The sequence below is a fragment of the Taurulus bubalis genome (genome assembly GCF_910589615.1).
Source record: "Taurulus bubalis genome assembly, chromosome: 20".
NCBI lineage: Eukaryota > Metazoa > Chordata > Actinopteri > Perciformes > Cottidae > Taurulus > Taurulus bubalis.
The window spans coordinates 17,852,982-17,873,783 of NC_136608.1; the positions used below are offsets into that span (position 1 = coordinate 17,852,982).

A 20,802-nucleotide genomic window follows, 5' to 3' on the forward strand; every position below is an offset into this window, starting at 1 on the left:
AGGTTCTTTGTGTGAGAGCAAATTGTTTACTGACCTCAATGAAAAGGTTGTTTTTTTAAAGGCTAAACGCCAACAAATATGGATCGAAGCAGAATACTTTGTTGGATAAAAACATGTTGTGTATTCTTTCACTTTTAATAAATGTTGACTTCACAACTCTCTGTAATTATTGGAAATGTTTGCATCACACAACTCTGAAACAATCCCACGCTAATTCTACAAATAGTTTATTAATTATGATATTAGTGGAGCTTTGAAGTGTTCGCTACAGCCTCATGAATATGCACATTGATGCGGGTCTTTTATAACTCTTCCTTAATGATCCTGCACATGCAGTTATGTTTGAGTCCGTCTGCATCGTGAAGCTGGAAGGAAAACCACATCGCCCAGCCCTACTTTACTGTCATTGACTTCTATATTTAATCTTTGAATCGCAGAAAAGCAGCTTTTCTTCTTCTAAAACGTGTAGTATTCCAGATATAAAACTAAATCAGGTGTGAATTCCACCCGTACTATCGAATTTAACTTTTTGTGAAGCTTCGTGAGCCGGAATTAAAACATCCCTCGATGTTCTTCATAAAAATACATTTGCGACAAATTTCGATGGGAGCCCATCTTAACTCTAAACTAAAGCAATTTGACTTTTGACCGTGAATCGGCGTCTTTTAAGGCCGGTTTTAAACTCTATTCATGGCCTCTGGGAAACTCTACAGATGTTCTGGAGGAAGCTCCACGTATGGCAGGGAAGAAATCCCCAATATGGCAGGGAGGAAACTCCATATATGGCCCGTTCCTGGCAAAGTTACCATTACTGCGGGGCGGTTTACGGCAGCTACAACCACACTCGAGAGATTATTGAGGAATGATAGAGTTAAGGGGAAAATAAGAGTTTCGTGTGTTAGCGTGAGGAAGGAATAGGAGGGGAAGGTATATTCTCTGTACAGATGGCTTTAAACAGATAGCACCATGTACAGTAAGCCCTCGAGAAGCAGGTTAGAAACCAGTTGGAGCTCTGCTGCAGCTCTCCCTGAAACACACAGCACATCAGCACAAAGTCACACTCATTGGCAAATCATTATGAATCTCAAAACGTCACCGAAACGACCTCGAAATTCATCTCATTGTCAAATCATAACGAACTCAAAATCATTTTCCAAACTATTATAGAAACTCTGCGAGTCATCACCACCACGTTATTATTACTTGTTATTCATAAATTCTAAATGATCGGCGTTAAGATATGAACTCAAAATAAACAACGAAATTCTTCATGAGTGATATTTGGAAGAAGAAAAAAGTCACAAGAAAGACGGAGATATATCCTCGGCTAATCTCCCGCCGTCGTTGTTAAGGCGGAGACGTCCAGTCGCTCGCTAACCGTCCAGCTGAGCTCGTCTGGGGAAGCAGAATGGCTCGAGGGAAGTCACCCGTCTCGTTATATTTATCAGTTTGTCAGATCAGCTCTTTGATCAATGAACCTGTTTATGTGATTAGCTTAGCGAGCTAGCGCAATTAGCTTAGCGAGCTAGCGCAATTAGCTTAGCAAGCTAACGTAACGCTGAAGAACACTGTGTGGGTGTTATACGCTGGCTTTGATCAAAACTCTGGTATTTTCTGGTGATCCAGGTCAGAATACACAACACTGTTTGTTTAGCAGCTGCGATACATAAGTATTTGAAGAATATATATTTTATATATATATATATTTCTAGTTAGCTCAGAATGTTAGCAACTAGAGGTACAATTTTAAATAGTTGTGAATGTCCAAAAACATTACATTAAAATGGTTAATCGATTAGTCAGCAAAATTATATGTTTTGAACAATTGTATTAACTGATTGTTTTGTCTTTTTGTGCAAACAAAATATTGTTTACAACTTCTTAAATAGTAAAATTTGTTTTGATTAATAAATGAATATCTTTGGGTTTCAGACTGTTGATTGAAGTTTCCAAGATTTCAAAAGTATAGCCTTTCCAAATATCTCGATCAAAATGTTCCACCCCAAAGCAGAGACGGATGAATGTAGATCCAATGTAAGGCTGTACGTTTCTACTTACAGTACAAAATGGTGTCATTCCTCTGGCATAAGAAAATAGCTCTCTAGCCTGAATTGTCGCAGCCTTAACTTAAATTTCACTTTTGGCGAAAACACTTTTAAACATCAGAGCAACCAGGATGACTCACTGGATTGTTTTACTTTAAAATAGAGACGTTTTGTCGGGGGCTTGAACAGCGTTAACACGAGGCACTAGGCAATATCCAAGGTAAAACTAAACCTTGGAGATGTAAAATAACACGAAAGCTTTTTTCCTGGACAGACAGTGGTGCTACCAGTCCGTTTGGGTTGATCAAAGAGCCGATGAGCCAAAATGTCAGCAAGAGAACTCAGAGAGCTGAGCTCCACGTTGGTAAAAAGGTCTAAAGATTCAGTCACTGCTAAGATATTCTAGTCAAAGAGATGGCCTAGTGTCTGACCAGAGGTCAGGGGTTATGAGGTTACAGTTCAGGATGTCTAGAGGTTTGTGGTCAGAGGCGAGGGGTCAAGTGGAACCATCCAGCAGCTGTCTGAGCGCCCTCTCGATGTTGATCCGGTGTCCCAGTCTGGTGACGCCCAGCTCCACGTAGTCCTCCTTGGTGAGAGCCGGGAGATGGGAGCCTTCGATCTCGTGCTCCTGGAAGCGCTGGCGGTGCTCGGCCAGGCCCACGCTCTCCAGCCAGTCGCCCACGTCGTATTTGTTCCACAGGTTGAGGGGCCGCTGCCTCCACGGCCGAAGGGCCAGTAGGGGCCCGCTGAGGACGGGGGAGGGGCAGGGAGAGGCGTGCGGTGAGGGGGAGGGCGAGCGGGACCGGGTCCGTGCGCTGGCGCTGCGCATCACGAACCGAACCTCCTTGGGTTCCGAGGGGAGGCTGAGGCTGGACGACTTCAGGATGGTGAGACCGCGTCCCGAGCTCAGGTCTGGCCTCTCAGTGCAGGGGGCGGTGGAGGAGGCGTGGCCTATTGACCTATCGGACGGGGAGGGGGAGGGGCTCCGACGGGCTACCGGGTAGCGGCTCCCTGGTCGGACAGTGTAGCTGGCACCGTATCCTCGCTGGGAGATGGTGTGGAGTTCACCGAGACTGGAGAACAACCTGCAACACATTACACAGTATAAATGACACTGGTATCGCTAGCCAGCTATCAGCTGATAGCTCTAAGGCCTAAAGCTAATGCGATCTGAGCAAAAGGTAATTATCACCACCAGGAAATAAAAGTTAACAAAGCTCACGTAACACTGTTTGGATACTTCGCTCGCTATCGAACACCAGGAGAAGCAACAAAGCATGATTTGTGCGAGCTAGCGATACGCTAACTCTTGGCCTTAGAAGTAACGATAAGGTGCTGCTGTAGATGTATGCTAGTTAGTCGGAGATGTTAATGTTTGCAGTTTACATTAGAGCAGTTAAACAGGTGACATATATATCTTGTGTTATTGCTCTTGTGTTTTTGGTTTTGGACGCTCTGATGCCCGATGCATATCACACATTGAGACAAGCTCGCCAGGCCTGGTTGCGGTTGCTAAGCTATAATCGGACAGATATGATAGGTGTTAAGCAAAGGGCCAAGCTTTTATTCAAAAGACAGATGGGACAGTAACTTCAGACATTTAGTAGTTAGCCATCTGCGAAGGCGCTTGTTAGTTCGCGGTTAGCAAATTAAAATCATCCCGTAACGATAACGAGAAATGTTTACCAGAGATAAAAACCTACGATTTACTGTCTTCACTGTCCACACATCTGGAACAACACAAACAACAGATTCTGTTACAACATCCGCACACACAGACGGCAGCACTCAGATCAGTTGTACTGCAGGATTTACAGTAAAAAAACGTTCGTAGTACCTGGCACCTCCTACTGGTGACCTCCGGCCCGGATCGAGAGGACTCGGTTCCTCCCCAAGAGAGTGACTGTCTTTGTTTAGCAGCTGTAGCCGATTAACCAGATCGAGTCCAGACCCGGCCCGGCCGCTCAGCTCCAGTGCCGATGCTGACCGGCTGCTGAGATCCACGACTGAAACCGACCCTTGACCTCCCAGTGCTACTTGACGCCCCCCTTCATCTGGGCTGAAACCCCGCCGCTCGTCGCGGTCGTCCCCGCCCCCCCACAACTTCGACCTCCTCTGGAACAGATAGCGTGGCTGCCGTCCACCGCCGCCGGTGGGGGAGGAACAGAGTGGGGAGGAAGGGGAGGAGTAGGACGCGGAGGATGGGAGGAGTTCGCTGTCGGACGACTGCTTCAGCAGCGGGTCCCGGAGTGCAGAGCGGCCTCGACCGATAGGTGAGCGAAGGCGAGGCTTGAAACCAGACGGTGAGGTGGAAGGGGAGGAGGGGGAAGGGTGAGTAGCCGGAGGGGAGCAGGGGGAGGAAGGACCAGGAGGGGAGGCCAAGGTAATGGAGGGAGGGAGTGAGCTCGGGGAGGAGCTGTCATGGAGTCGTTCGTCACCTCCTTCCTCCTCATCTCCTCGTCCACCCACGGACTCAGGACCAGTCTCACCTCCACCTCCCTCCCCACCTCGCCGTGGCAACAGGGTGAGGGAGGATGGGGGAGGAAGAGCGGGAGGACTGGCGAAGGCAGCGGGGGGAGTTACAAGGCCAATTCTGCGAAGCTCCTCCCTAGTTTCCTCATCACTAGACGACAACAACGCTGGTGGGAGTGTTACTGTGTAAGCCCCGCCCTCCTCCTCCGAGCTGCCAACTGTGAGGCTCCTGCGCCTGTCAATCAGAGCAGAGTGACTCTCATTGGCCAGCGATGGCAAGGGGGTGGGTCTCCAGCGCTCAGGGGAGGGACCGGCAGGTGATGTCACTCCTCCCTCTGTTTCTGGACGCTCCACCTGTCCATCAGGGAACAAGGGTGGGGTTATGCGTTTATGCCTCAGCTCAGGACTGGTCTGGGGAGTGGTGCGCTTGGTTCGTTGCTCGGGACTCGTCTGAGGGGTGGTGCGTTTGGACCGCGGCTCGGGGCTACTCTGTGGTGTGGTGATAGGGGTCCGCTTGTGTCTGCCCTCGGGGCTGGCAGCCGGGGTCGGTATGGGTGTCGTGGAGGCAGATATGTGTTTCAGTCTGGGCTCTGGGCTCGGCGTGCGGGCAGTGAGCGCTCGTTCGCGTGCAGCAAGTGCCAGGGCGAGTGGAGATGAGGGGTCTGAGGGAAAAAGAAAGAATTATCGGTGGGAAGTTTTAGTTCAGATTTGGACACCTCTCCAACAAACAGTTTACTGTTTCACATAGTCAAAGCCCTTTCCCAGGTCCTGCTCTATGTTGTGCAGTAACTCAAGACTCTGAACTAGACTCCATTATATTTTGAGGAATGCCTCAAGAGTCTGTCCTTGGTCCCCTTCTATATAGTGGAGTACCTAAAGACTCCAACCTAAGTATTCCACTATTTTATGGAGTACCTCAAGGCTCTCTCCTAGATCCCCTTCTATTTTTCAAAAACCTCAATGCTCTGTGCTAGATCCACTTCTACTTCCTGGAGTGCCTCCGGACTCTGTCCTAGGTTCCCTTTTATTGGAGTATCTCAAGGCTCTATCTTAGGTCCTCTATTATTTCATGGAGTACCTCAAGGCTCTATCCTAGATCCCATTCTATTTTGTGGAATACCTCAGGCTCTGTCCAAGGTCCCTTCCTACTTTACATAGTATCTTGAGGCTGTGTCTTACACGCTAGGGCTGGATGATATGGCCAAAATCTTCTGCATTCTCTTATGAAAATCAAGCTTCTTATACAATAGGATTCAATTGAAAGATTATAAATGATCAAATGTAATTATCACCCAGCCCACTTGATTATTGTGACATCACAGAATGAATCCAGACCCTTTAGCAACAGACTGACCTAGAGGCTTCCCCGTCAGCGGGTGGAGGAAGGTGTGAGGCGTCGGAGAAGGCGACAGGACCGGAGCTGGTGGCGGAAGCTCGCCAAGGTCGTCCATCGAGTGGCTCAGGGTCAGGAGGGGCAGCACCTGGTTTTCCGACCCGGCTCCCTCCACGGACAGGAAGAGAGACGACCTGCGACCCTGAACGCGAGCGCGCTCGGAAAGAACCTGCTGCTGGTAAAGCTCCGCCCGACTGGGGCTGCTGGGTCCGCCGTCTACTTTCAACAAATCCAGCTCTTTCGTTCCAAGTCCTGGAAAGAGAAGAAAAACAAGAAGAAGTCAGACTGGTAGGAGTCTCAATCAGAATCAAGTGGAATCTAATAAGTATATAATTCTGCTCTAACTGTTTTAGACACAAATACAAATCCTGACCCTGCTCCTCGACAGGAAGTTGTTTTAACAATGGCGACTTTCTCCTCTGGGGCTTGGAGGGCGGAGCCTGATGTCCCACGTTAGCGTACGGGTTTTCTATTGGGCGTCCCCGGCGGCGCGACAGCGGCGAGTGGCCGAGGGTGGGGCTGGGGCTGTGGAGAGACAGCGTGGAGGTGTGCGTGGCGCTGTGCAGCGTGTGCGTGGCAGTGTGCGTGGCGGTGTGCGTGGCGGTGTGCGTGGCGGTGTGCAGCGTGTGCGTGGCCGCGACGTGCGTGGCAGCGACGTGCGTGGCAGCGACGTGCGTGGCAGCGCCGTGCGCGTCGGGCTGCAGCTGCGGCGGCGTGTCCTGCAGGATGATCATCGACCTCGCCTTTCTCTGCCGCTCGGCGTGGGCTTGGCTCCTCGTCGGCGAATCGGTGAGCTCCTGGAGCCTAGGCTCCGCCCCCGGCTTGAAGCTGGAGCGGGTAAGCCCCTCCCCTCGGGCCGGGGGAGAAGGGGGCAGGAAGGAGGGAGGCGGGCCGGAGTCCAGGAGGAAGAGCGAGGAGGTGGAGGAGGAGGCGGAGGGAGGAGGAGGCGGAGCCATCTGAGGGGGCGGGGGGATGAAGCTGTCCGTCAGTGAGGAGCTCCGTGGAAACCGACTTTCATTGATTAGCGCCGAGATCCTGTCGTCATCCGGCGTGCCTGTAATAAAAAAACACAAATAATAAATAAATACAAATAAATAAATAAAACAAGGGTGCCAACAAATAAAAAATATAGCAAAGTATATTTTTGAATGCAAGAATTTAACTTGTATTTTTACACTGTGATATCAGTACTTATAATAACATATGTGCTGTGTGGGTGTGTATGTGTGTATGTGTGTGTGTGTGTGTGTGTGTGTGTGTGTGTGTGTGTGTGCGTGTGTGTGTGTCTCACCAAAGCTCTTGGTTCTGGACATTCCTCGAGGTAAAGCCATGGTACTTTTCTCTGGAGCGGAGGGAGGAACGAGACCCTGGCGCTCAAACAACGACTGCAGGCGCAAAACACAGAAAAACATTTTATATTTTTATTTCTTCAATGCTTATCTAAAAGGTTTGTAACGAAAAGACAAATCGTCTCCATTCATGTGTGAACGTTTGTGCTTAGACGAAGCAACCGGCTGTGAGTAGTTCAACCAAAGAATTATCATCTTCTTTATTTCATACTAAGAGGCCTAAATAAATAAATCAAATAAATAAATATATTTTTTAAATAAAAAATAAATTGAAAAAAATGCCATTATTTGATTGATTCCAAACTCCATTCAGAAAACAACCGTTTTAAAAGTTGCTCGTCTTCTCGGCATCATGATGTCGCTTATTCGGCATCTAATTAATCAGCCAGATCATTTCCCCGTGTTTCAGGAGCAGGAGATTTCCCGTAGACTCACGTTGATCTCAGCCTGTGTGATGCGGCGGCTCGTCGGCCTTTGTTTCACCGTCGCCGCCCTGAAGTCGTCTGACGGCCGCGCCCTGAGAACGACTTCCTGTTGACCTCCGGCCAGCATCTCATCCAGTTTGTCTGCAGCGACGAGACGTGATGAAAACAAACAAACAAGTCATGATGTCATGATGTCATCTTGTCATGACATCATGACATCAAGACAACATGACATCACGACAACATGACATCATGACATCACGACAACATGACATCATGACATCAAGACAACATGAAATCACAACAACATGACATCATGACATCATGACATCACGACAACATGACATCATGACATCACGACAACATGACATCATGACATCAAGACAAAATGACATCATGACATCATGACATCACGACAACATGACATCATGACATCATGACAACATGACATCATGACATCACGACAACATGACATCATGACATCACGACAACATGACATCATGACATCATGACATCACGACAACACGACATCATGACATCACGACAACATGACAACATGACATCACGACAACATGACAACATGACATCATGACATCACGACAACATGACATCATGACAACATGACATCATGACATCACGACAACATGACATCATGACATCACGACAACATGACAACATGACATCATGACATCACGACAACATGACATCATGACATCATGACATCATGACATCAAGACAACATGACATCACGACAACATGACATCATGACATCACGACAACATGACATCATGACATCACGACAACATGACATCATGACATCAAGACAAAATGACATCATGACATCATGACATCACGACAACATGACATCATGACATCACGACAACATGACATCATGACATCACGACAACATGACATCACGACATCACGACAACATGACATCATGACATCACGACAACATGACATCATGACATCACGACAACATGACATCATGACATCAAGACAAAATGACATCACGACAACATGACATCATGACATCAAGACAACATGAAATCATGACATCATGACAACATGACATCACGACAACATGGCATCATGACATCACGACAACATGACATCATGACATCAAGACAACATGACATCATGACATCACAACAACATGACATCATGACATCATGACATCACGACAACATGACATCATGACATCAAGACAACATGACATCACGACATCAAGACAACATGACATCACGACAACATGACATCATGACATCACGACAACATGACATCATGACATCAAGACAACATGACATCACGACAACATGACATCATGACATCAAGACAACATGACATCACGACAACATGACATCATGACATCACGACAACATGACATCATGACATCAAGACAACATGACATCACGACAACATGACATCATGACATCATGACATCATGACATCACGACAACATGACATCATGACATCATGACATCACCGCGTAAGTCACCGGGGCCGGAGGCGGGATTTAAGAAATATTGACGTCCATTAAAATAGCAGATGGCAAATAAATAGGCAAAAAAAGTACTAAAGTGTGGTATTAGTACTTTGACTGGAGCATAGTATGTTTACAGTGTGGTATTAGTACTTGTACTTGAAATAGAGTATCTTTACAGTGTGGTATTAGTACTTTTACTTGAAATAGAGTATCTCTACAGTGTGGTATTAGTACTTTTACTTGAAATAGAGTATCTCTACAGTGTGGTATTAGTACTTTTACTTGAAATAGAGTATCTCTACAGTGTGGTATTAGTACTTTTACTTGAAATAGAGTATCTCTACAGTGTGGTATTAGTACGATTACTTCTCTCCAGGATCTAAATACTTCCTCCACCACTGGTGAGGACATGTGTTAGCTACGGTGCGACTGACTCGTCACATGACACAACATGACATCATCAATCCAAGATGACATCATCAGACCAACATGACATCATCAAGCCAACATGACATCATCAGACCAACATGACATCATCAATCCAACATGACATCATCACGGCAGCTTTACGTCACAAACAAACAACTAAAAGCCACAAAACGACGTCAACAGACCCATGTGACTCACCGAAGCGCCTCCTCCTGGCTGCAGACAGAACAAAGGTCAAGAACACACTTCACTCTGCACTGTGTGTGTGTGTGTGTTAGTATGTTAGTGTGTGTGTGTGTGTGTGTGTGTGTGTGTGTGTGTGTGTGTTAGTATGTTAGAGTGTATGTGTGTGTGTTACCTATGTCCTCCAGGTCAGCGGTCATTGACTTGGATCGGAGCGTCAACGACGTGCTGGGCGCTCGTTTCGGAGGGGGCGGAGCTACAAGACATGAACCAATCACAAGTTCAGCCTGGTATTGCCAAATACATGTAAAGTTATTTCACTTCATATGAAAATTATATTAGAAGCTGAGAGCAAGTAGTCAGGTGACAAGAAGGAAAAGAAGGACAAATAAACACAAGTCTTTCACCCAGAAAACCACTGTTCAAATCACACATGAAACCACATCTCTAAATGTAAAACTAGATGAGTGACAGCATCCATACAACCAAATAAACGAAACGATACAAGAATCACATACAGAAACAGCTGAGTTAATTCCATTTAAATGAGTAAAGCACCTTTCTTCCGGACCAGGTTGGTTTCAGACTTCCTGGAAACGGACACGACCTTCATCAGCAGGCGACTCCCGCCCTGTCGGATCAGAGAGACGACCTGCCGGTGACCCACCTTCACCACGTCGGCGCCGTTCACCTGGACGACACACAGACAGGTGAGTCTCAGAGCTCTGGTGCTGGATGCCACGCGTTAGAGGACGCTCGCGTACCTCTATGAGGAAGTCTCCGGTCCGAAGCCCCGCCCTCCAGGCCACGCCCCCCTGGTCCACCGACTCCAGGTACTGCAGGGCGGGGAACGCCGGGGTGGGGGCGAACTCCTCGATGGGGGTCTCGGCTTGAAAAGGAGGCGGGAAAAAAAAGACGATATGTTTTTATACAACGACTTGACTTTCAGCAACTTGTTCTCACCTGAGGTCCACCTACACAGGTGATGTCAGCACTGTGTGGGTTTCAATGGAGGAAATCAACACTTAGGGATGGATGTTTAAAATATCTGAAGACATTGAGGTTTACGACGGAGTGAAGTCTATGCTTCATGTGTTAAAGCTGCATTCTCTCTCCTGACCATCAGGGGGCGACTCCTCTGGTTGTATAGAAGTCTATGCTTCATGTGTTAAAGCTGCATTCTCTCTCCTGACTATACTATTATACTTTTAGCTCTTCTATTATCCTTTCTTTCTACCTTTAGCTCCTCGCAGGACGAAGCCAAAACCCTCGCTCTCCCTCTTCTGCAGCACGGCCGTCTTCTCCTCGATCACATAGTCACTGGAGGAAAGAACACAACACTCAGGGTTTGCTAGTTTAAAGGTTGTATAATGTTTTCTTTGCTTTGGAAGCTTCTTTATGTGTACTGTATGTTGTGAAAATGCTCGATGATTAAAATGTATTATAATCATTATTACCATTATATTATTATTCCTAGTTTAACATATCAATTAAGTACGTAACTGTAATCTTATCTTAATCTCTTCAGAAACATGTTCAAATCTTTACATACATGACCATACAGTTGATTAAACATTATAGTTCCTATTCATTCTGTGTACACACACAAGCTTTCCTAAAATCATATTTTAATCAATATCAACAAAACATTATTTAACTAACTTACTAGTTATGACATTTAGAGCAGCGTTCTCCACCGATATCTGGACTGCCTTTTATATGACTTTATACAAATAAGTTTGTATTTCAGCCAATAAATGAGCAGGAGAGCAGTGCAGGTGACTTACCTGTAGGAGGTGTAGTTGTCATAGGAACCGACGGTATAATGTCTGAACAGCCTCTTAGTGCGATCCTCCCTGGTCTCTGAAACACCACGAAGATCATAAAGTACATACTGTACTAGATATATATATATATATATATATATATATATATATATATATACATATATATATATATATATATATATTAGAGGTATAACAGGTGTAAAAACACAATCTCATATACATTAATGTATATATATGTGTGTGTATATATACATATATGTATATATATACATATATATATATATATATATATATATATATATATATATATATATATATATATATATATGATATATGTATATATATATATACATATATGTATATAGTAGAGGTATAACATGTATAAAAAAACACCATCTCATATATGCATATGTTTCATAGTTAAATGTTCCAAACAGTCTTAACTACAATAATAACATTAAATATAGTAGTTGTTGTTGTTGTTGTTGTTGTTGTTTACCCAGCCGTGGGTCATATTGTCTCATCTGGACTTCCTCCACACAGTCGGCAGGAAACCATCCGGTTCTTCCTTTCACGCTTCCTTCCCAGAACCCTCCTTCTCCTATCGACAGGACTGTAGAGACACAAAGTACTGCAGTATTACTGCTGCGGGTACACAAAGTCCTGCAGTATTACTGCTGGTACACACAAAGTACTGCAGTATTACTGCTGCGGGTACACAAAGTCCTGCAGTATTACTGCTGGTACACACAAAGTACTGCAGTATTACTGCTGCGGGTACACACATTACTGCAGTATTACTGCTGGTACACACAAAGTACTGCAGTATTACTGCTGCGGGTACACACATTACTGCAGTATTACTGCTGCGGGTACACTAAGTACTGCTCCTCCGAGCCGCAGGCTGACCTTTGACCCTCTCTCCCCGGTGCAGCTGGATCTCTCCGACGCCCTGCGGCACGTGGGACCGGGTGGCGATGAAGGTGCGACCCGGCACGGCGCTGTACAGCCTCCTCTTCCTCATCTGGGGGGTCGCTGGAGGGGAGGAGGGGGGGCTGCTCTCCCCATGACCCCCAGCACCCGGGCTGCAGACAGACAGGTCAGAGAGAGAGAGGGAGACAGGTCAGAGACAGGGGAGAGAGAGAGAGAGAGAGAGAGAGAGAGAGAGACAGGTCAGACAGACAGGTCAGAGAGAGAGAGGGAGACAGGTCAGAGACAGGGGAGAGAGAGAGAGAGAGAGAGAGAGAGAGAGACAGGTCAGACAGACAGGTCAGAGAGAGACAGATAGAGAGCGAGAGAGAGAGAGAGAGAGAGAGAGAGAAAGAGAGAGAGAGAGAGAGAGAGAGAGAGAGAGAAAGAGAGAGAGAGAGAGAGAGAGAGAGAGAAAGGTCAGACAGACAGGTCAGAGAGAGACAGATAGAGAGAGAGAGAGACAGACAGGTCAGCAGAGAGAGAGAAAGAGAGAGAGAGAGAGACAGACAAGTTACAGGTGCAGGTTTTAGGCAGCAGAGTATGGAACCAAATCCAGGTCAAATGTTTTGTTCATTTGAATTTTTTTTTTTTTTGAAAAATCAAGTTTTGTGTTGAAATAAAATATATTTTATATTTTCAACTTTCACTCTTTTTATTTTTACTGTTTTGAATCATTTTACTTTGGGAAACATTTGACTTGAATTTGTCTCCATACATTTACCAACTTCAACACTGACACTGTAAAACTACAAAAACGTGGCATAAGTGTGTGTGTGTGTCTGTGTGTGTGTGTCTGTGTACCTGAGGCGCCGTGTGTGTCGTCGTAGTGAGTGTGTGTGTGTGTCGTGGTGTGTTTCCAGGCTCTGGAGGGAGGGGCCAGGAGAGGAGGCGGGGCTTTCCAGAACGTTTTCGCTGGCTGAGCGAATCAGAGAGCGCGGAGAAGACAGACCGTTTCCCGCCGGCGACCTGGTCATGATGGCTCTGCGGCGCTTTGTGTAGGATGGAGTTTCTCTGAAGGGAACTACTTGGGCACATATAAAGACACACACACACACACACACACACACACACACACACACACACACACACAGTTAATTTCACCAGCTGTAACGTGTGCGCTCACACATGATTTAAAAGTGTCTCAGCCAACTCACCAACGTCAGAGCTTTTGTGGATTTTTATGATTTCTGCAAGCTCAAAGTTCCCAGCAATTATTGCCACCTACACACACACACACACACACACACACACACACACACACACACACACACACACACACACACAGCGAGAGAGAGTTCATGCATGTCATAACTGAATCAGACATCAGGCTTTTATTATATATTTATTACATGAATGAAATAAATTCTATAAAATCAAAGCTACGTCTTTCAACTGTCTGACTTCCTGTCTGACTTCCTGTCTCCAGGCAAGATGTTTTTTGGTGGTTTAGTTTTCCTTTTACCTGGAAGGCAGTCTGGTTGTTGTAGTTCTTGATGTCCTTATTGGCTCCTCTGAACAGCAACACTCTGGCACAACTGTCCTGCAAAACCAGCCGCAATTATTTGCATTAACTTTTAAAGTAACCGTTATACAGAATGAGAATAACACGATGGAGAAAATACATGTTTATTATGATTAAAATACTTGTTTATTATGATGTAAACAGTTGAAAACGTGAGTGTTTGTTGCGTCTTGCCTGGTTGTAGAGAGCACACAGGTGCAGTGCGCTGTTTCCCGATGCATTCTGGGAACTCATGTCCGCGCCGTAGAACAGCAGGTGCTCCAAGTGCTGCACGTTACCATAGCGACATGCCTGAACTCACACACACACACACACACGATCATAATTGTTAGGTTAAGTCATTTAACTGATGTGTGTGTGTGTGTGTGTGTGTGTGTGTGTGTGTGTGTGTGTGTGTGTGTGTGTGTGTGTCACCTGGTGGATTTCCTGCCAGCCGTTCTCATCAGTCATCCCTGCACCAAAAATACATCCAATTAATAAGCAGTAACGTTTTAAAGGGCTGCAAACACACTCACACACACTCACTCACACACACACACACACACTCGCACACACACACACACACACACTCACACACACACTCACACACACACACACACACACACTCACACACGCACACACTCACTCGCACACACACACACACACTCACACACACACTCACACACACACACACACACACACACACACACACACACACACACACTCTCACACACACACACTCACACACACACACACTCACACACTCACACACACACACGCACACACACGCGCACACGCACGCACACACACACAAACACACACGCACGCACACACACACGCGCACAAAAACACACAACACACACACACACACGCACACACAGCCGGGTTTGACCCCTGTGAGCCACCGTACCGATGGTGGCGTGGTCCTGCAGCAGCAGCTCGCAGCAGTAGGGGGCGCCGCCCACCATGGCGGAGTGATACAGGGGAGTGAGACCTCGGCTGTCCTTGTAGTCCGGAGACGCTCCGAGGTCCAGAAGAGTCTGAGGACCAGAGCAGGGCGGCAGATTCCTTTAATCTGGAGCGTTGCCCACCGTCAACATGCGTCATGTGTTCTCTAATAGCTGGTAGCTAGCACAAGCTAATAGCTGAAAGCTAGCACAAGCTTAGAGCTGGAAACTAGCACTAATAGCGTGGAGCCAGCACAAGCTAATAGCTGGAAGCTAGCACAAGCTTAGAGCTGGAAGCTAGCACTAATAGCGTAGAGCCAGCACGAGCTAATAGCTGGAAGCTAGCACAAGCTTTGAGCTGGAAGCCAGCTAATAGCTGGAAGCTAGCACGAGCTAATAACTTTGTCCTGCTGGAACTATGGTCACTTCCCAAAGAACATGAATTTGTATTTACATATCTATATCTATATATATATATATATATATATATCTATCTATCTATCTATCTATCTATCTATCTATCTATCTATCTATCTATCTATCTATCTATCTATATATATATATATATATATATATATATATATATATATATTTATCTATCTATCTATCTATCTATCTATCTATCTATCTATATATATATAATTTTTTCCAATTTATTGTTTTGTTGTCTTTATTTTCTATTCTTTACTATTATTTTTTTAAACAATTAAACAATTTTCACTTTAAATTGATTTATTCAAAACTATTGATTTATATAAAATACATAAATGTAAATGTAAAAATGCTGTAAGCAAATTCCTTCATGTTCTCATGCAATAAAGAAATAAAAAAGTACAGAACTTGAGTAGCGTACAGCTTACGTTCTGCCTTCGGGCCACGACAGTAACAACGGCACAAACACACTGAAGAGCTCCCACAATGCATCAGCGACTGTTCTTACGCTGAGAGAGGCGCTGTTCCTGCAGAGGACGGCCCGATGCACAGCGGTGATGCCGTCTCTGGTCCTGAAGTCCAGGTGGGCTCCTCCACTGCGGAGGACTTTGATCAAGTCCCCGCTCTCCTCCAGCTGGACCGCCAGAGTCAGAGGACACTCTGAGACACGAAGAAACAGCAGAACAAACCGTCGTTATGCACAAATACCATGCTTTCTCCACTTAGAAGATCATTCTCAACGTCAACAAAGTCTCATTTTGTCATAGCAACATTTAGTTCTGCGTGAAACCGTTCAGTATGAAAACGTCACCAACACCAACGTGGCCGTTAGCTTGGCTAGCTAGTTAGCGAGCTAACTTAGCTATGTTCTAGCGGTATCTAACGCAATGTGTTTTTTAGAAGAGAAAGAATAATTGTTGTTGTGAGAACATACTGGTACAAAAAACACATCGTAGCTTCAGGTAGACGTCGTTGACTTTTTGGGTGCGTCGTCTTTCTAATTATGTATTTTCAAAGTCTTACACTTCAGCAATTTTACGACAAAATGCAACTTTCCTGACGAGCAGAATCATCTTTTTAATTGACATAATGTGTGTAATTTATGGCACAATTCAAACACGATCAAAAGAATATTTGTCTCTCAGCGTTGCCGACTGTACAATACTTATTGAATGACTGAATCAAGGTAACAACAGACTACAGACGTAGCATCGATGCTAACAGCTCAGTAAAACACCAACTTTAATTTAGGTGTTTATTTCCACGAGTGTGTTTGAAGATACAGCATTAAAATCAGGATGTTGTGAAGTTCCTGTAAAGTGTTTTTCTTTTATCTTTCAATGGCGCTATGCTAGCAGTGTCCTCTTGCCTTCATGCTAAGCTAGGCTAACAACACGTTTCACATATTTATAACTGGATAAGACGTCAAACGAGAACATTCAGTGTGTGATCACTTGAAACAGAAGAGAATCAGCTGTGAGCGTTTAGTGGTACTATGTGTGTATAAGTACTCACCCCCGGTGTCGGAGTCATGGAAGTTGGGGTCCAGGCCCTTTTCCAACCATTTGGAAACCTTCTCCACATTCTTCTGGTGAACATGTTCCATAAAACGCTTCAGGTTTGCCTGAAAAACAAGATTTCAATTATTATCTAAAAAAAAAGACAGCAGGAAATCTCCTAAATGAAGTCGGTGCAACATTTGTGTTTATAGCTGCACTTAAAGTGATTATTCAAACTAATGTTATACGTGTGTGTGTGTGTGTGTGTACCTTGGTATGCAGCTTTGCCAGCTGCTTATCGTCCACGTAGCTTTGCGTGTAAACTCTCCGCTTGTAACGGAACTGTAACACAAGAGGTGAAAGTTTTAGTACAAACTCAAAAGATTTTTACACAAATATACGAGCAGAGTTTTTGTATTATGATTAGAGTCGACTTTCATTGTGGCCAGGTCAAAAGCTGCACTCTCTCTAGTGACCACCAGGGGGCGACTCCTCTGGTTGTATAGAAGTCTATATAAATGACTCTACTTCTCTTGATATATATATATATATATATATATATATATATATATATACATATATATATATATATATATATATATATATATATATATATATATATATGTACATATATGTGCAATGTTTTGGTAAACATGATCACTAACATGCATTTTTAACAAATTTGTGATCAACGTTTGAGAGGAATACGTCTTCTGTATGCAGAGAAAGTCTAAAACGTTCAGTTACAAAAATATAGGTTTTGCGTTTATATCTTTGTTCGCATCTAACCAGAAGCATTGTGTGCGTATCAAAGTCTGACAGGTCTCCTTCCTCTGAGCCACAGAGCTCCATTGTTGTCCAAAGACTATTAAAAACTTCATTGTCTCACCGCCCGTCGAGACTGTACAGTATATCAGACGTGTTTCTCATTTGTCTCAGATACTCATTGTGATCTATGCAGACGTCTCACGGTCTCTGGTGTCGACCTGTCAATCACCTTGTAGTCCCGCCCTAAAGCAGCCCCTGCTTTATGGTCTGTTTGACTCTAAATGACCATAATCTACTAAATGAACATCATGCTGTATTGAAGAAGACTTGAAACTAGAGATTGAGACATAAACTCATGTTTACAATGTTTACTGAGGGAATACATCAAGAGAAGTAGAGTCATTTATATAGACTTCTATACAACCAGAGGAGTCACCCCCTGGTGGTCAGGAGAGAGAATGCAGCTTTAACACATGAAGCATATACTTCTATACAACCAGAGGAGTCTCCCCCTGGTGGTCAGGAGAGAGAATGCAGCTTTAACACATGAAGCATAGACTTCTATACAACTAGAGGAGTCACCCCCTGGTGGTCAGGAGAGAGAATGCAGCTTTAACACATGAAGCATATACTTCTATACAACCAGAGGAGTCACCCCCTGGTGGTCAGGAGAGAGAATGCAGCTTTAACACATGAAGCATATACTTCTATACAACCAGAGGAGTCGCCCCCTGGTGGTCAGGAGATAGAATGAAGCTTTAACACATGAAGCATTGACTTCTATGAACTCTCCTGAACAGCTGTTTCAGGAGATTACTGAGAGTAAAGAGATTGCGTTGTTAAAGTTCCCGGTTGGATCCAGTGTGTTTCGAGTGAAGAAGAAACAAAAGAACAAAGGTGTAAGCGTACCTCCAGGTATGGGATCGGTGTGATGGGAGGAAGAGGATACTCATTCAGCAGACGCTCCTCGTCCAGAAACTTTCCGGCTCGGCCGTTGAACGCCGGCTGGAAGAGACCATAGTTCAAAACATCCGACAGAGACTGAGTCAACGTCACCAGAACCCTCTGCTTACTGGTCCAAACTGGTAACTCTGGGTCCAACCGCAAACACTTCTGAGAGAGACAGAGACAGAGAGACAGACGGACAGAGAAAGAGACAGACAGACAGACAGACTCACAGGTTTGTCGTGCTGATTCATTCATTTGGTGGATACTGTGTATATATATATATATATATATATATATATATATATATATATATATGCATATATATACATATATATACATATATATGTATATATATATGCATTATATGTAACCTATATATGTATATATAAGTATGCATGTGTGTGTGTGTGTGTTTTACCGTCTGCTGCAGGTCTGGGATGCCAATGCGGACGACAATACTGTTTCCAGGGGGCGTGTCATCCGCGTCGTCGTCCCTGGCAACAGCAGAGCCTGTCGGGTTGCCGTTAGTAACCGCCTGTTGCCGTGGGCGATCATGTTTGGTGTCAGCAGCCGGACTCAGAGGCATGTGGCTGTAACACACACACACACACACACACACACACACACACACACACACACACACACACACACACACACACACACACAGCTGGGATTACAGTCTGCAGCAGAGCAACACAAATAATAATTAAAGACTTTATTTTGTTCCGCCAGCGTCCATCATTTTTTTTAATTAGCCTCCTCTGCTTGTTAGCATCGAGCTATCGAGCTAAAAGCGCTGGTGAGGAGCAAACTGCTCTTGCGTTAGCTGCAGTCGTTAGCGTGTTCCGCTAACCAGCTTAACAACACAATAAAGAGACTTTTCAAAGGGTTTCATGTTCTCAGTAGAGCACGTTTCTCTGGATCGAATCCTAAACCGTCCGCGGCTCAGAGCCTTTAGATTTGTTCTTGACATTTGAATCGTCCGTCTCTCTTCATTAGTTTGCACGAATGGCGCTTCATACCAATCCCTGGCAGTCAGGACATGGAGTTGAAGCCGACTTGTTCTCAGCTACCAGACTCCTTTGAGAAAAACAGTGATTTGGGGGTTGCAGGTCCTCCGCTGCCTCCGTCTGTTATGTGTTCTTGTGTGACTTTGGTGAATCTGAGCGAATACTTTAAAACACCAAAGTCACACAAGAACACAAACACACTAACAGATAGAGGCAGCTGTGTTCTGAGAGCTAAAATCACTGTTTTTGTGAATGGAGTCAGGTGGTAGATGACGGCTTCAGTTTCCATCAGAAAGTTATGTCTGACTGCAAGTATAAATATTTTAAAGTTATGTCTGACTGCAAGTATAAATATTTTAAATATAATGTACACTGAACTGATATTGATTATTTGACATCAACTGTAGTAAAAAAACTGACTAGAGGTGTAACAGATTGTTAGAATAATCCCTTATTCGTCCCACAGTGGGGAAATCTATTCTCCGCATTTTGCCATCTTGCTCAGGGACACTTTGACATATGAGCTATGGAGAGGCTGGGGAGGTTCACTTCAGGCACATGGCTCTGTGTTGGTGATAAACTAGAATAAATCCAGATGTTTTCACATGAACATGAAATAGATATTAGAGATAATCAAACAACAAAGAACATAAACTCTCCCTTTATTATTATTGTTTACCTTTAACTGCTCTGAGCACATTATCGTCTATATTCCTACTTTATTATTTAGAACCAACTTCAGGGTAGAACTGTTCCCTCTCAGGTGTACTGGAGGTATAAGTACCTCTACATGTGAGTACCAGCGGGTACTTTGTGAGCCTGACAGCCTCCCACAGACTCCTGAAGCAGACATTTTACACTCTCAGAGGTGTCATGATAACAGCAGAGATGGCCGCTCAGAATAATCATAAATCATAAACCACGTTTGTTAATACTCCGACGAGGCCGTCACTTCCTGTTCAGAGCCCGTCATAGTAGTAATGATAATAGCAATGATAATTATAATAATTATAATAATAGTAATAATGATGATGGCTGCAGGATGTTACATCACATTGTCTTTCACCTTGAGCACACACACACACACACACACACACACACACACACACACACACACACACACACACACACACACACACACACACACACACACACA

At 44.8% G+C, this 20,802-nt stretch overlaps 1 protein-coding gene across 1 annotated transcript; it reads right to left on the reverse strand.

Annotated features, from left to right (window-relative positions):
- Positions 1 to 2,541: 2,541 nt before the first annotated feature.
- Positions 2,542 to 19,222, reverse strand: shank3b (SH3 and multiple ankyrin repeat domains 3b; the record flags this gene model as incomplete). Its single annotated transcript, XM_079236220.1, has 26 exons — positions 2,542 to 3,130; positions 3,749 to 3,775; positions 3,883 to 5,179; positions 5,872 to 6,162; positions 6,284 to 6,964; positions 7,202 to 7,295; positions 7,695 to 7,825; positions 9,798 to 9,815; positions 9,958 to 10,038; positions 10,341 to 10,473; positions 10,547 to 10,671; positions 11,020 to 11,102; positions 11,570 to 11,645; positions 12,069 to 12,182; positions 12,479 to 12,669; positions 13,343 to 13,565; positions 13,696 to 13,762; positions 14,004 to 14,081; positions 14,238 to 14,354; positions 14,478 to 14,515; positions 14,953 to 15,082; positions 15,930 to 16,081; positions 16,937 to 17,045; positions 17,191 to 17,262; positions 18,598 to 18,801; positions 19,055 to 19,222. 26 exons carry the CDS (start codon positions 19,220 to 19,222, stop codon positions 2,542 to 2,544), a joined length of 5,289 nt encoding a protein of 1,762 aa, XP_079092346.1.
- Positions 19,223 to 20,802: the final 1,580 nt, after the last annotated feature.